The sequence below is a fragment of the Caretta caretta genome, chromosome 2 (genome assembly GCF_965140235.1).
Source record: "Caretta caretta isolate rCarCar2 chromosome 2, rCarCar1.hap1, whole genome shotgun sequence".
Lineage (NCBI taxonomy): Eukaryota > Metazoa > Chordata > Testudines > Cheloniidae > Caretta > Caretta caretta.
Window position 1 is genome coordinate 225,181,783 of NC_134207.1, and position 14,400 is coordinate 225,196,182.

Genomic DNA, 14,400 nt, shown 5'->3' on the forward strand with positions numbered 1-14,400 from the left:
CCCCAGAAAGGATGAAGAAGTTTTCTCATAAATCACTGGGAAAGAATTCATAGAGTGGCTCAGCGTACTGCAGTGCAAAGAACTATGGGATATATCCCCAGAAATCTGAGTGCCACACACAAGTGAGTGCAGCATCGGTGTGGATGCAGTAGTTTGAGTGTTATTTGGCAGTGTGGTCTCTTTCACACAAGCTAGGATAACTCAAGAGGAGTAACTCAAGTGACGATAACTTGAGTTAACTCTGCAGTTAAGATATACCCTAACTGTATGTTCCTCATTTTCTGTCTACCCAACTTGAGACCCTTAATCTGATTTGCAAAAGTGCTGTACTCTCACATCTGCAAAATGAAGTCAGTAGGAGCAGGGCCATCGACATACAAAGTTCTATATGAAGCTAAGTACGCTGAAAAAATCAGGTTGTAGGCATTTCAGACTGAGCACCTAAAATTTGTGGACACTTTTTACTTTAATCCCTCTGTTCCTCAGTTCCCTGTCTGTAAAATGGGAATAATAGCAGCCTCTCTCCTAACAGCAATGTTGTTATAATAAGTTAATTAATGTTTGAGAAGCACTCAAATATTATAGTGATGAGTGCCATGGAACAGCCCCTGCAGAAATTAATAACTGTATTCAGAGCAGGGTTTGAATTGTGTGCAATAAATAAGGCAATAAAGCATTGAACAATTAAGATAAAACAAAATATTGAATAGCTGCTGATTTAATTAGCACTGAATGAGGCAGGGGTCCTGGGAAAAGACAGTATGTGAACATGTAATTAAAGACTATCATAATGCATATGCATAAGGGACCCAAATTAAGGTGCACAAGCACCCTATATTCTGGCATTTCCTATCTTTTCAGTGACCGGCTTTGCAACCTTAATGATATTTTAACATAGCTTTTGTATATTTAATATAACGTGCTGACCAATATATTGACTCAAACGTATTGTTCTCAAATTGACAATATTTGAATTTTTCTACTTGTGCTATCTCAAAGTTAGAGCTGGGAATTGTCAGGGATAATACTATATGTTACAAGGCTCACCATAAATACAAAGTAGCACATTAAATTATAAACTCTAGCAACTGATTAGAGAAACTATCATAGTTTTTGAGGAAACCTTAAGAGATAAGAAAATTAATAGCATATTGACATGAAGTTAATTATTAATAACTCTCTAAGGGCCTAATCCTGCTCTCAAGGGCAAGATGACAATGACTTCAGTGTGAACAGGATCAAACTATTTCAAAGTATTTCTTTCTATAATTAACTAATTTTCTCAACAAGTAGTTTCCATTTTACCTACAAGTTAAAGATAATCACTCAACTTGTCGTTTAATTCTCCACAGAAAATTAACATAGGGAAATAGTTGCATAACCAGAACTCTGAACAGTACCATTAAAGTGCAATTGTAGTGAAGAAACTATTACATTGGCTTACAAACCTACTACTTTATTAGATACAAGTATTTATCCTGTTATTTATCTGGCATGCTGCTTGTTTAATTGTGACTGCTAAAAAAATAAGTTATATTTTCATGTTATTTATAACATTTTCAAACTAATACTTCCTTTCTCTTTTTTTAAACAAACAAAATATTTAAAACTATTCCACAGTGTTTAAATGTGACATATTAAAAATGTAAAATATTACTTCATTCTTACCTCAGAACTATAATCATCTGCTGTAGTGGAAATTTCACTGTCTGGCTAAAGTAGGAGAAAAATAAAAATATTTACAATGTTAAGAGACTTCAAAACATTAAACATAATTTCTATCTATTTTTGTGTATGTGGACAGTAGTTAAAGCCACCTAATGAAGCATATCTAGTTAAAATACTCATGTTATCCATTAGAATCTACAAAATGAAAGCCTTTCCCAGCTCTCTGAGGCCTTGTCTATACATATAGCTATACCGGCAAACCCTCCTAGTGGAGATGCAGTTTATATAGACAAAAAAGTGCTTTTGCTTATATAGCCAATACCAGTCTCTCTGCAAAAAATAAGCAGTACTGGCAGAAGTGGCATTACTATACATGCAAAAGTTTCTAGTCTTGCTCCGGCTTCAAATATGATTATGCAAAGCAGTGAACACCTTCAATTTCCACTGAAGTTAATGACCGCTGAAGGTGATTTCTTGCAGGAGGTGCATACGTAGGCTCATATCCTGCAGATCCACGTGCATTCAAGCGACAGGAATAGGGCTTCAATTTTGAAAGTAACAAATATGCCCAATGAATGACCTGATTTTATTACCAAACATGATTATCAATTGAAACAAAGCATCAATTTAAGTTTTAATGTCTAAAGGCTTATCACTACAAAACTTCAGAGGTATTCACATGAAGTCCATACTTGGCATGTTAAAAATACTATGTATCTTTCCCAAAGCTAAATGATATAAGGGTACACTTTAAAACTTAATTCTATATAGGCAAAAATGGTGGAAGGGGAGATGTCCAACATCCTTAAGTCAGTTAGAGCCTTTCCATTTACTTAAATGGGTGTTGGATCAGGCCCCATTAGGGTGACCAGATGTCCTGATTTTATAGGGACTGTCCTGATATTTGGGTCTTTGTCTTATATAGGTGCTTATTACCCTCCACTCCCTGTCCTGATTTTTCACACTTGCTATCTGGTCACCCTAGGCCCATGTAATTAAATAGTACCAGGGAGATTTTCAAAGACACAAAGAGCAGTTAGATGCCTAATTTCCATTGACTTTGAATAGTGCTGAATTGCTATTTGTGTATATTTCCTTTACTATATAAACTTGTTTTACAGAAATATTTTAATAAATATATGAACATAATAGTCTGAAAGATAAGATGATTTCATCCTATTCTGAATAATAAAAATGAAATTCACTTATTTTTTATTTTTATTTCTTCTCAAATTAATGTTTATTTGGTAAATTAACAAGCCACGATTTAGAATTATTTAACACATGACTAAGAAACACTCACTCACTCGGCACCTGTCAAATAAATTGCACTTAATGGGAATGTATGTTAATACCATCCTAGGACCAGTAATTTGGGCAAGATTTTCCTTGTGGAGTTTCCAGTGAACTACTACTTTAGAAGGTGGGGTTAGTACTCTTAAGGAATCACTAAAGGGTTTGGTCATCAAAACTACTTGAAGATGGGAGTGTGCCTGAATTCTGGGCAATATGCCCTCCCAGCTTCCTATAGTAGTTGTACAATCAGAGAATGTACAGACAGCCACTAGACATCTCCCAGGTGGTGGGTGTTCCATACTGCCAAAGGGAAATCTCCTAAACAAATGCCGACCCAGTCAACATTAACTTTGATAGTAAAACTCCATGGAATTGTTGGAAGGGAGAGGGGATATGACAAAGAGCTGGTGTTGCCCCAGTCATGATTATGTAAGTTAAAGTAGGCCACCCCAGCACCTTTAACTTACACTTTTTCCCCAACTTTTCGGCATGTAAATTGTAACAACTTAGTTGAAAATAAAAAAGGCAGACTATTTTTATTTCTACATTTGTTAGAAATTAAGTGTGTGGGTGGGGGGTTGGGATTAGGGCAGTGTTGACAGCGGGGCTGCAGGGGGCTCCCTGCATGGCCAAGGTGCCCCAAGACACCAAGGTACGAGGGAGGCTGCAGTCCAGGTCTTGTGGAGCAGAGAATCCCAGCCAGGACTACAAGGAGGAAGATGAACCCCAGTACTGCTGAGCTGTTCTTGCCTGGAGATGGCTCCCACACATCTGGCTGGTGAATGAGGGAGCAGGACTGTAACAGTGCAGCTGAAGAAGACTCCCTGCATGGCCACATGGCCAGCAACACCCGATCCCTGGAGGTGCAGGGTGAGGGAAGGTACAGTGGGGGGCAGAGCATACCTCCTCGGCCAGAACTGCAAAGAGGAAGAGGACAAGCTCCCAGCCCTGGGGGAGGCCATCCCATAAGAACAGCCATACTGGGTCAGACCAATGGTCCATCTAGCCCAGTATCCTGTCTTCTGTCAGTAGCCAGTGCCAGATGCTTCAGAGAGAATGAACAGAACCGGGCAATTAGCAGGTGATCCATTCCCTGTCGTCCAGTCCCAGCATCTGGCAGTCAGAAGCTGACAGATATCCAAAGCACCGGCTTGCATCCCTGACCATTTTGGTTAATAGCCATTGAAGGACCAGTCCTAAATGATCTTATCTAATTATTTATTGAATCCAATTACAGTTTTGGCCTTCAAAACATCCCCTGGCAGTGAGTTCCACAGGTTAACTGTGCATTGTGTGAAGAAGTACTTCCTGTATGTTTTAAACCTTCTGCCTATTAATAATTATTCAGCAGTTGAGTAACCTCCCCCATGGCAGGGGACTTGGCCTCCTTCTTGAGGCCATGGCCAGCAGGCCCTGCTCTGTCCTGCCACAACCACAGCCTTTCCCACAGGTGTCACCTGCCCAGCGGCCATGCAGGGAGCCCTCTGCAGCCCCACTGTTACGGGAAGGAGGAGCTCACTCCTGCCTGGGGACAGAGTCATTCAGCAGCAGGGTGGCCTATCTCAAGGCCAGCGCTTGTCCTCATCCTTCTTGGAGCCCTGATTTGGGGTTTGTGCTCTGCTCACCATGTCCATAGCCTTTGCCGCACATTACACCTGCAGGGATTGGGTAGCACCTGCCCTGCGGCAGTGCAGGGAGCCCGCTACAGTCCCGCTCTTGTACCAGCTGAGAGTGCTGGGGGTCTCTACTCTACCCTGCCAAGACTGCAGCCTTCCCTGTACCTTGCTTCTGCAGGAAGGGTGTCACCAGCCCTGCAGCAGCACAGGGAGACCTCTGCAACCCAGCTGTCAGGGTCCTGTTCCCTCACTCCCATGACGACAGGGTTGCAGAGGACTCCCTGCACAACCTCAGGTTGGTGACACCTAATGCCTGCAGAAGCAAAGGAGGAGGGGAGAGGCTGCACTCCTGTTGACAGTTACTAACTGACATTTTTTTTCATTGCTTTCAGCATTAGCTGAAATGACATATTTACTGACTTCTGTCGGTTTACACTGAATCCTGCAAAGACTACACATTGTAAGTGGCTATCAGCTTTTGTGAGGAAGTCTGAGCCTTAAAGTAGTTGATTTACATCCTCTTACACATCATACGTGAATCCTTCGTACCACAAAATGTGACTGAATGGAAGAGTTAACCACAAATTTCAAATACAGAGGATAGCAATATGTTCTAAATGTTGATTGGCTCCTGGGACGAAAGAAAGACAGGCACACAGACTAAACTACAGTATGCAGTAAATCTGTATAAATGCTGTTATGTAAGTGATGTTCTCCCTACTGTTAGAGTGAATAGTTGTGGATCTTTTTTAAGTGGTTGTTTCCAAATTTACAGGATTAATCTTAGTAGCCCAATAACACTTTATTAGATAATTTGGTCTGATATTAGAGTTCTGACTACTGTGTCCCCAGTGCATTCAGAAGATTGAGTGTTTATTCTTAGGTTTCAGAGTAACGCCGTGTTAGTCTGTATTCGCAAAAAGAAAAGGAGTACTTGTGGCACCTTAGAGACTAACCAATTTATCTCTCAGGTGCCACAAGTACTCCTTTTCTTTTTGTTTATTCTTAAATATCCACAGTTGAAAGACATCCTACATGGGTTCTCCTTCCCAGTTTAGATGTGCAGTCACCTGCAAATAATTTCTTAAATCTTTTCCCTCTGTCCCACCTTTTTTTTTAGGCAGAATGTAAGCATTAATTGACTCAGTGAATTGGAAGGGAAGCGTGACATACAGTCTGAGAGGTTCTCTGTTGATTGCGACCACCCAGACTTTAATGACTACCAGCACTTGTTATACAGCATGAAAGCAGCCTTTTCATTTTACTCCTTTTACATTGACTTAGGAAGGCTTCCAACTGATATGCGGCACCAGCAGCGATAGACAAACAGATCACCTCCTACTCTTGACACAGTGACAAAAGACACCTCAGATTAACTGAATCTAAGCTAGAGGGAGAAAATATCACATTGGACTGTCTGTTTCTATGGTTCAGTTTTACTTTTCACCTGTATAACATGCACTCCATTTCCCCACAACTGTTATTTCTAGCAGGTTCACTCTCAGAAAAGACTGACAACATGACATCTTTGGTGTGTTTTCAGTGTGTGTACATCACTGATTGAAGCAAATACACATATTATGTGGCAAAAATGGTGATATCGTTCTGGACCCCACATCTTTACATATCCTAACAGCTCTGCACTGTTGTTTCTGAGTTGCTAATTGAAGATACATGGTCTCTCTTCCATCTGGGTAGACTATTGTGGATGGCTCCAAGGTTCCAAGAGGATGTCCACACAGTTTTGTTTTTCAGATAGCTGGTACTTCTGGTAGCTTGGATAAATCTCCTGTTTGGCTGTTAAGATTGAATTGTTTTGCCAAAAGATTTGTCTGAAGAAAACTGCAGAATACTGGCCAAAAGAGCTCAAATTAAACCTCTTTGGATATGTATTTTACTTCAAGGGCATGATCCAAAGCCCACTGACATCAGTGGAAAGATTTTCATTGACTTCAACGGGCTTTGAATCAAGCCTTAATAACGTATGTCTATTGTTTTATTCTCTTGCTGCCTCAGCCTCTGTAGGCAGTATTCAGAACTCGCAACAATTTGCAAATATTCATCTTATATTCTGTGGGTCTAAAGAATTGTATTTCATTTCCTATGGCTGATCAAAGCCTGCTCACTCACTTGAAAATGAAGTTCTCTGTGAGGCTGTATTGTCCCCTTTCTTTACATTTTACCCCATTGCTGTATACTTCCAATAGTTATCAGTCAATAGGAATCACTAATTTCTATATATCTCATCTGATTGAACCCTCAGGATTCAGTTTTAAAGGAAGTATGGCTTCTCTCTTAAAAAATCATTTGCTAATAATAATAAAATAATTTGACTAGGGTGATGCACATTAAACTATTTTTTTCCTTTCTCACTCCCTATATCTGTGCAATTTGTTTCAGGTTTACGATTCCTCGCTTACATTCTAGGTCTGAATTTTTGCGTGTTATACTATCTGTGTCCTGTAGAATATCCAGAAACAGGACTTTTTTTTCCCACATCTGGGTCCAAGCTTATGAAATAACTTTATGTATAACCTCTGTACAGAAACAAACAGTTCTTTTACTAACCTTAAGTCTGTTTTTTTCTAATTATTTTTTATTCAATGTTCCATGCATTTTTCCACCTCCAAAAGATTTTAAACCTCACAACAATCTTCAGAGGGAATGTTACAAATGAGGAAACTGAGGCAAAGGTGTTAAGTAACTTGCCTAAGGCAACACAGGAAGTTTGTTTCAGAAGGAAGATTAGAATTCAACAGTACCAGACATGTAGGCATTGCTCAGAACACACCTATCTTGGCACAAAATCCCCTACATACTCACTAGAATCACAAAGATTACGTTACTCTAAGTAGCCACGGAAACTGAAAAGTAGCATACTTTTTAAAAGTCCATATACAGCCTATTTTCAGCACTTAATGCTATTTCACTTTTAAGGAATACCTCAGGTGTAGGAAAAAAAAGAGTATTTAATAAGTGACACATAAGCATTTCCCCCCCAATTCTAGCACTTCTTGGATAGTAGAATAAAGGGACAGGGCCAAAGATTGAGTACCCCTTAAAGCAAGAAGAGCAATCAATAATGAACCTGATACTGAAATCACTGAGCCTGGAGAATGTCTTATTGTTATTGTGAAACAAGATTCCACATACGAGAAATGAAACTCATTCATATTTGAATGTATTATTGTTACTGACAGGACTACAACCTCTATGAAAACTAGCATAAAAACTCCAGAATCTTAAATTAATTTCTGAATAGTGGCTGGCTATTAGCTGATGAAGAAAATACCTTTATTTTAGACAAAAAAGTGTTGATGGTACTTCACTGCCTGATTTACATGCCTGCTCACATCAAAATATTTAAATTTGATGGAGTTTTGTATTCTAAATTCCCAATGTGCAAACTATATGGCCTTAAATTTCTACCAAATGCATTAAGAATGAGATCTGGTTATAATTCTACAATATTAGTTTTCTGTGATCTTTGGCATTTCAAATACTGCTATTAATATCTCTAACGTTAACTGTAGACACCAAATAGAACCTTCTTTTTTTTTTTTTTTTTTTGGTATTCAAGAGTACAGACCCAGAAGGTGCTGGGCGAGATTGTAAATTCTTCACCTCATGGATTGTGTCTTCACCTACCCCTTCTACGCTGTGGATGCTACCATAGTCTAAATATTAAATACATTACATCAATGTCCTTTATGTACTCTCTCGATCTTTCAGGACTTGCATGTTTTCTTGGGATTTTTGCTCTCTCCCTTTCTGCAATAGCTGCTTCTTACATCAGACTAGAGGTTCTGATTATACTTTTGTATGGCTCTCATCGTGCATATGTCAGAGCATGCCATACCACTCTGGGCTTCTGAGGCATTAAAGGCTGGCTCTTCATGTACAGTGGGTTCAAATATCTCACTTTGGTATACATTCTAAACGTATAAATACCATAGTAAAGTCAGTATTGTGCACTGAATTGCATTTGTTTCCTTTTTAATGGCGAACTGTGTGTGTAAGTTGCCTCCTTTCCTCAACACACAAACAGAGCTCCTGATTATTCTTTGTATCTTCTCCTACCTCTCACCCTTCACCAAAACATATAACAAGAAATGTGCTGTGCCCAGGTATAGGAGATATGAAATCTCTAATCAGAGCATATAATCTGGATTTCCTTGAGGTAGAGAGGAATAGGAGCCACTGGTTACCCAGGAGAAAAAATATTATAAGCGGAATTGGCAGCACCACTTATGTCAGGTTGTCTGACATTTCCCACTATAAAATCCTGCTTTCAGTTACGTAACACTGCAAAACTTTAACCATTTGGGCTGAAATCTTCTGTCCCAGGTACCTGCTGCAGGCTAAATATTTTGGAACATTTCAGTCAAAAGAGTTCTGCCATTTCAGAGAAGGAATTTAGGGAAAGATATAGTGTTTTGTCACATTAAAAAATCCTTACTATGGTTCCATTGAGGAGCTTGAACGCCCCATGCTTTGGAGCAGTGACTTGACATTTGGCAGGAGGGTGGGTTTTGTGGCAGGGATATGCCTTTTGCTACTCCCAGGAAAATCTGGTCAAATTTGGCCAAGTTATAAGCTTTCTAAAATCTCAATTTGCACATGTTCAGTGGAGGTTTGTTAGAACTTTACAGCTAAAATAAAATCTGCAAAACTCCATCGCATTCAGCATGCTCTAGCCTCTCGCAGTTCCAATGTGTGACTACTCTCACACCATCCTGAGCACGGTTTTTTGCCCAGGGCTACAGGGGCTCAGCAGGACTTTCCCTGTAATTGCAGCTGCAGAGGGGCTGAATGCAGGAAGACTGTCTTTTCTGTTAATCCTCGGGAATTCTGTGCCACTGTGCAGTGCAGAATTTTTCAGAAATTGACGTGTGCACAGAATTTCCTTTCCCCCACAGAAATGGGCTGAAGTGCTGCTAGCCTCACTGGGGTCCACTGGACTCAGCAGAGCCCAACTTGCACATAGAAGATACTACTGGGAGAAGCAGGAGGGAGCTAGAAGGTTCCTGGAAACTGCAATTTCCAGCATGTCCTGAGAGAGGGAGAGGGCTGCGGGCATGAAACTCCATGAAAGCCTGGTATCGAGCATCAGGCTGTTTCTCCCTCTGGATCCCTGGGCTCTAGGAGAAAGGAGGATGGGTGTCTGGGCGAGGGAGAGCCCGCAGCTGGGCTCTGGGGGAGGACGGGTTGTGGATGTCTTGCCCCCTAGCTGGGCTCTGGTGGGGAGGGGTAAGGGGCAGAGAAACAGGAACTGGGTTGTCATAGGGGTTTCTTTAACTCCCTACTCCTGGAGGAATTTTTGTGTGTCTGTACTGTTACAAAAGAACAACCATACTGGGTCAGACCAAAGGTCCATATAGCCCAGTATCCTGTCCTCCAACAGTCGCCAATGCCAGGTGCCTCAGAGGGAATGAACAGAACAGGTAGTCATCAAGAGATCCACCCCTTGTAACCAATACCTAGAAATACTTGCTGACAGCTATTTTGAAATACCAAAATAGTTGAAACTGTAGGGTTTATGTAGTGTTATTTTGACAATAAAATTTGCAATTTTAAAATATTGTGCGCAGAATATTTAATTTTTTGGTGCAGAATGCCCCCAGGAGTATTCTGTGCTCTCAGTCCCCCACCATATCTGCTGGTGCCTAGGCTGCATGGACTAGGAAAGTGCCTGATTCAAATATAGAGGGGACAAGAGCCAGACTCGGGAAGGGAAGGTGCAAACTGGGACAGAGTTGGGGTTGAGGAGGAAGATTTGAGACTGGGATCTGGCAGCTGGTGTGGTGTGGGTAAAGACAGAAACTGGAACTGGCAGCTGGAGGGGGAGGGAGTGCTGACACTAACTAGGCAAGGGCACAGCCTGGGAACAGGGAGACAGAAAGCTGGGGAGGAAAAGAAGAGGGGAAACTGGGGAGAAGGGGGAACAAAGACTGGGGATGGATGAGGAGCTGGAGAGACTGGGGAAGTAGACTACAACTGGAAATCACTCGGGAGAGAAGGCATGCAGGAGACCAGATCTGACAATGAGCCAGTGTGCAGGGGAGAACAGGAACAGGGTGGGAAAAGGGACTGAGACAATAAGCCAGGGAGGTAGGTGACTGGGAGGGCATTGGGAGACAGAGCTTGGATAAGGACCCCAGGGATGGAGACAGACAGACTCAACAAGGAGCCAGTAAGGGGGAACTGAGACTGACTGCAGAATGAGACTGGGACTGACTGAGCAAGGAGTCTTGGATGGTGAACAGGGTAGGAAAAGATTGAGAGCAGGGCGTGAAGAGGAATTGAGTCTAGGAGGGAGGGCAACAGATCAGATGAAAAGCCAGAAGGACTGGCACTGGCTGGGCAAGAAGACTAGAGACAAGGAGCTGGGAGGAAACTGGGACTCAGATGAGCAGCCCTGAGGGGAAGACTAGGACTGGCTGAGCAAGGAGACCGGGAATTGGACAAGGAGCCAAGGATGGGCTCCTGGCTCCGCAGCAGGAAACCTGGAAGCCCTGAGAACCCTAGCTCAAGCCATGGTTTTCAAGACTTCCAGGCTCCCAGCTGTGAGGTTGAAAGCCTGACAACCTGGGATCCCTGGCTCAAGCCATGACTCTCAGGGTATGTTTACAATGCAATACAACACCCACAGCTGGCCCATGTCATCTGACTCAGGCTCACAGGACTATGAAACTGAAGAGTGGATGTCCAGACTTAGGCTGGAGTTTGGGCTCTGGGACCATGCCCCCTTGTGGGGTCCAATAGCCCAGACTTCAGCCTGAGCCCAGACAGCTACACTGCATTTTATAGTCCTGCAGCCCGAGCCCTGTGAGCCCAAGTCAACTGACATGGGCCAGCCATGGGTGTTTTATTGCAATGTAGACATCCCCCCACAGTTTAGGGATCCAACATCGCAGCAGGACACCAAGGCTCTCATGGCCTTCTGGCTCCCTGCCCCTGAACCAGACTATCTGGCCAATTGGCACCCCAGGCTGCCTGACTCCTGGGGAAGGTGGCCTCCTGGGCTACACATGCCTATCACAACATGTGGTATACCTAATCCAGTGCACTAAGTGCCCCAACAACAACTACGAGGGTGGAACCAGACAGACAATCACTACGCTCCCAAATGAACTCACACAGGAGAACGATAAAAGACAAAAAACACTACCATTTGTGAGTGAACACTTTTCACAAAGCGATCGCTCTATATCTGACCTATCAGTCCTCATCCTCAAAGGAAACCTGCACAACGCTTTGAAAAGATAACCCTGGGAGCTTAAGTTATTACTCTACTAGACACCAACAATCATGGACTTGAACAGAGATACTGGATTTATGGCTTATTACAATCTGTAACACACAAACCCCTCTTTTTGTCCTGTGACTGCTGAGGTATTAACAGGCCACTGTAACTTGAATGATCCCTTACAATGTGTGTTAACTACTTACGGGAAACAATCTGTTCCATATTGCATTTTGCTGCGATGCTGGGAGTTCCTTTCCCAGATTGAAGAAGAGCTCTGTGTTGCTTGAAAGCTTGTCTCTCTCACTAACAGAAGTTGGTCCAATAAAATATTACCTCACCCACCTTGTCTCTGTTTTACCCTGGGACTGACCCGGCAACAACTAAACTGCATATTCCCTACTCCCCACAGCTGCTGCCCTGATTCAAATCAGTTTCATGGCTACTAGCCAGGGATGGCAGCAGTGAAACTGATATGAATCATGTCCTCTTCATTTAGCAGGTGCTGGAAATCTGGGAAGCTGTCATAAATATAAAGGGAAGGGTAAACCCCTTTGAAATCCCTCCTGGCCAGGGGAAAGCTCCTCTCACCTGTAAAGGGTTAAGAAGCTAAAGGTAACCTCGCTGGCACCTGACCAAAATGACCAATGAGGAGACAAGATACTTTCAAAAGCTGGGAGGAGGGAGAGAAACAAAGGGTCTGTGTCTGTCTGTATGCTGGTCTTTGCCAGGGACAGAACAGGAATGGAGTCTTAGAACTTTTAGTAAGTAATCTAGCTAGGTATGTGTTAGATTATGATTTCTTTAAATGGCTGAGAAAAGAATTGTGCTGAATAGAATAACTATTTCTGTCTGTGTACTTTTTTTTGTAACTTAAGGTTTTGCCTAGAGGGGTTCTCTATGTTTTGAATCTAATTACCCTGTAAGATATCTACCATCCTGATTTTACAGGGGGGATTTCTTTATTTCTATTTACTGCTATTTTTTATTAAAAGTCTTCTTTTAAAAAAACTGAATGCTTTTTCATTGTTCTCAGATCCAAGGGTTTGGGTCTGTGGTCACCTATGCAAATTGGTGAGGCTTTTTATCCAACATTTCCCAGGAGAGGGGGGGTGCAAGTGTTGGGAGGATTGTTCATTGTTCTTAAGATCCAAGGGTCTGGGTCTGTAGTCACCTAGGCAAATTGGTGAGGCTTTTTACCAAACCTTGTCCAGGAAGTGGGGTGCAAGGTTTTGGGGAAGTATTTTGGGGGGAAAGACACGTCCAAACAGCTCTTCCCCAGTAACCAGTATTAGTTTGGTGGTGGTAGCGGCCATTCCAAGGATAACGGGTGTAATATTTTGTACCTTGGGGAAGTTTTGACCTAAGCTGGTAAAGATAAGCTTAGGAGGTTTTTCATGCAGGTCCCCACATCTGTACCCTAGAGTTCAGAGTGGGGGAGGAACCTTGACATGGTGGCACAGTGGTGGGATTAACCTGAAATCATTTTGAGATCCAGTTGAGATTTTTTTGAACTAGAAATACAGATTTTAAAAAGGAAATTTTTTTTTCCTTGAAAAGGAGTCCAGAAAGCAGTTGAAACTGAAAGCTGAAACTGTGGCCAAGCAGAGACAAAAGGGGATTATCTTGTGAATTGCAGGTTTTCTTTGCCTGGAGGCAGGGTACTTAACTCCTGCAGGGAAATTCACAGTCTTCCAACCCAGAGGTTTTTTTTTCTTTTCTTCCTAAAAGTAAATAGGGGGGGTGTGTTCTACCCATTTGCTTTTTCTTTGGGCTGGGTAAGCAGGTTTCCAAGTAGTTGGAGGTTTTTTGCTTTAATTTGGGCCCAGAGCAGAGACAAGGGAATTGTTTTTTTCTGTAGGCTGACAGTCACTATCAGAGAATAGGTATTCTATTCCAGCACAGCAAAATTTTACAGCCACGTTTTGTTTGTTTATTTCTAAACCTCGGGTGTAAAGTTAGTTAAAAACAGAGAGGTTAGAATGACCAAATCCTCAGCTCGACTACAGCTGGAATTAGCCAAATTTCAGGCTGAGGAAAAACAAAGGGAACATGAAAGACAGATAGAACTCATGCGGCTGAAAATGGAAGCAAGGGACAAAGAAATGGAAGCAAGGGCCAAAAAACTGGAGGAGAAGGAAAAAGAGGAAGCATGTGAAGGAGGTGGAGAAGATAAAGGCCCAGCAGAATATACCAACAAACCCTAGCAATCCTTCTCCAGGTACCACTTCCCATCCCAGAAAGTTCCCCACCTACAAGGCAGGTGATGATACTGAGGCCTTCTTAGAGAACTTCGAAAGGGCCTGCCTTGGGTACAACATCTCTACTGACCAATACATGGTAGAGCTGAGGCCGCAGCTCAGTGGACCCTTAGCTGAGGTGGCAGCTGAAATGCCTAAAGAACACATGAACAAGTATGAACTGTTTAAATCCAAGGCGAGAGTCAGAATGGGGATAACACCCGAGCAGTCTCGTCGGAGGTTCAGAGCCCTAAGGTGGAAACCAGACATGTCATTTACCCGACATGCCTACCACATTGTGAAACATTGGGATGCCTGGATATCAGGAGCAAGT

The 14,400-nt window shown here is 42.3% G+C and overlaps 1 protein-coding gene across 6 annotated transcripts in view; it reads right to left on the reverse strand.

Annotated features, from left to right (window-relative positions):
- The window catches only part of AKAP9 (A-kinase anchoring protein 9), a 212,436-nt gene that overhangs the window by 138,511 nt on the left and 59,525 nt on the right, over nucleotides 1–14,400 (reverse strand). For all 6 annotated transcript variants that reach the window (XM_048838118.2, XM_048838116.2, XM_048838113.2 and 3 more), the window contains exon 3: nucleotides 1,669–1,713. In XM_048838118.2, coding sequence (XP_048694075.2) covers nucleotides 1,669–1,713 — 45 coding nt within the window. The remainder of the gene's footprint in view (nucleotides 1–1,668; nucleotides 1,714–14,400) is intronic.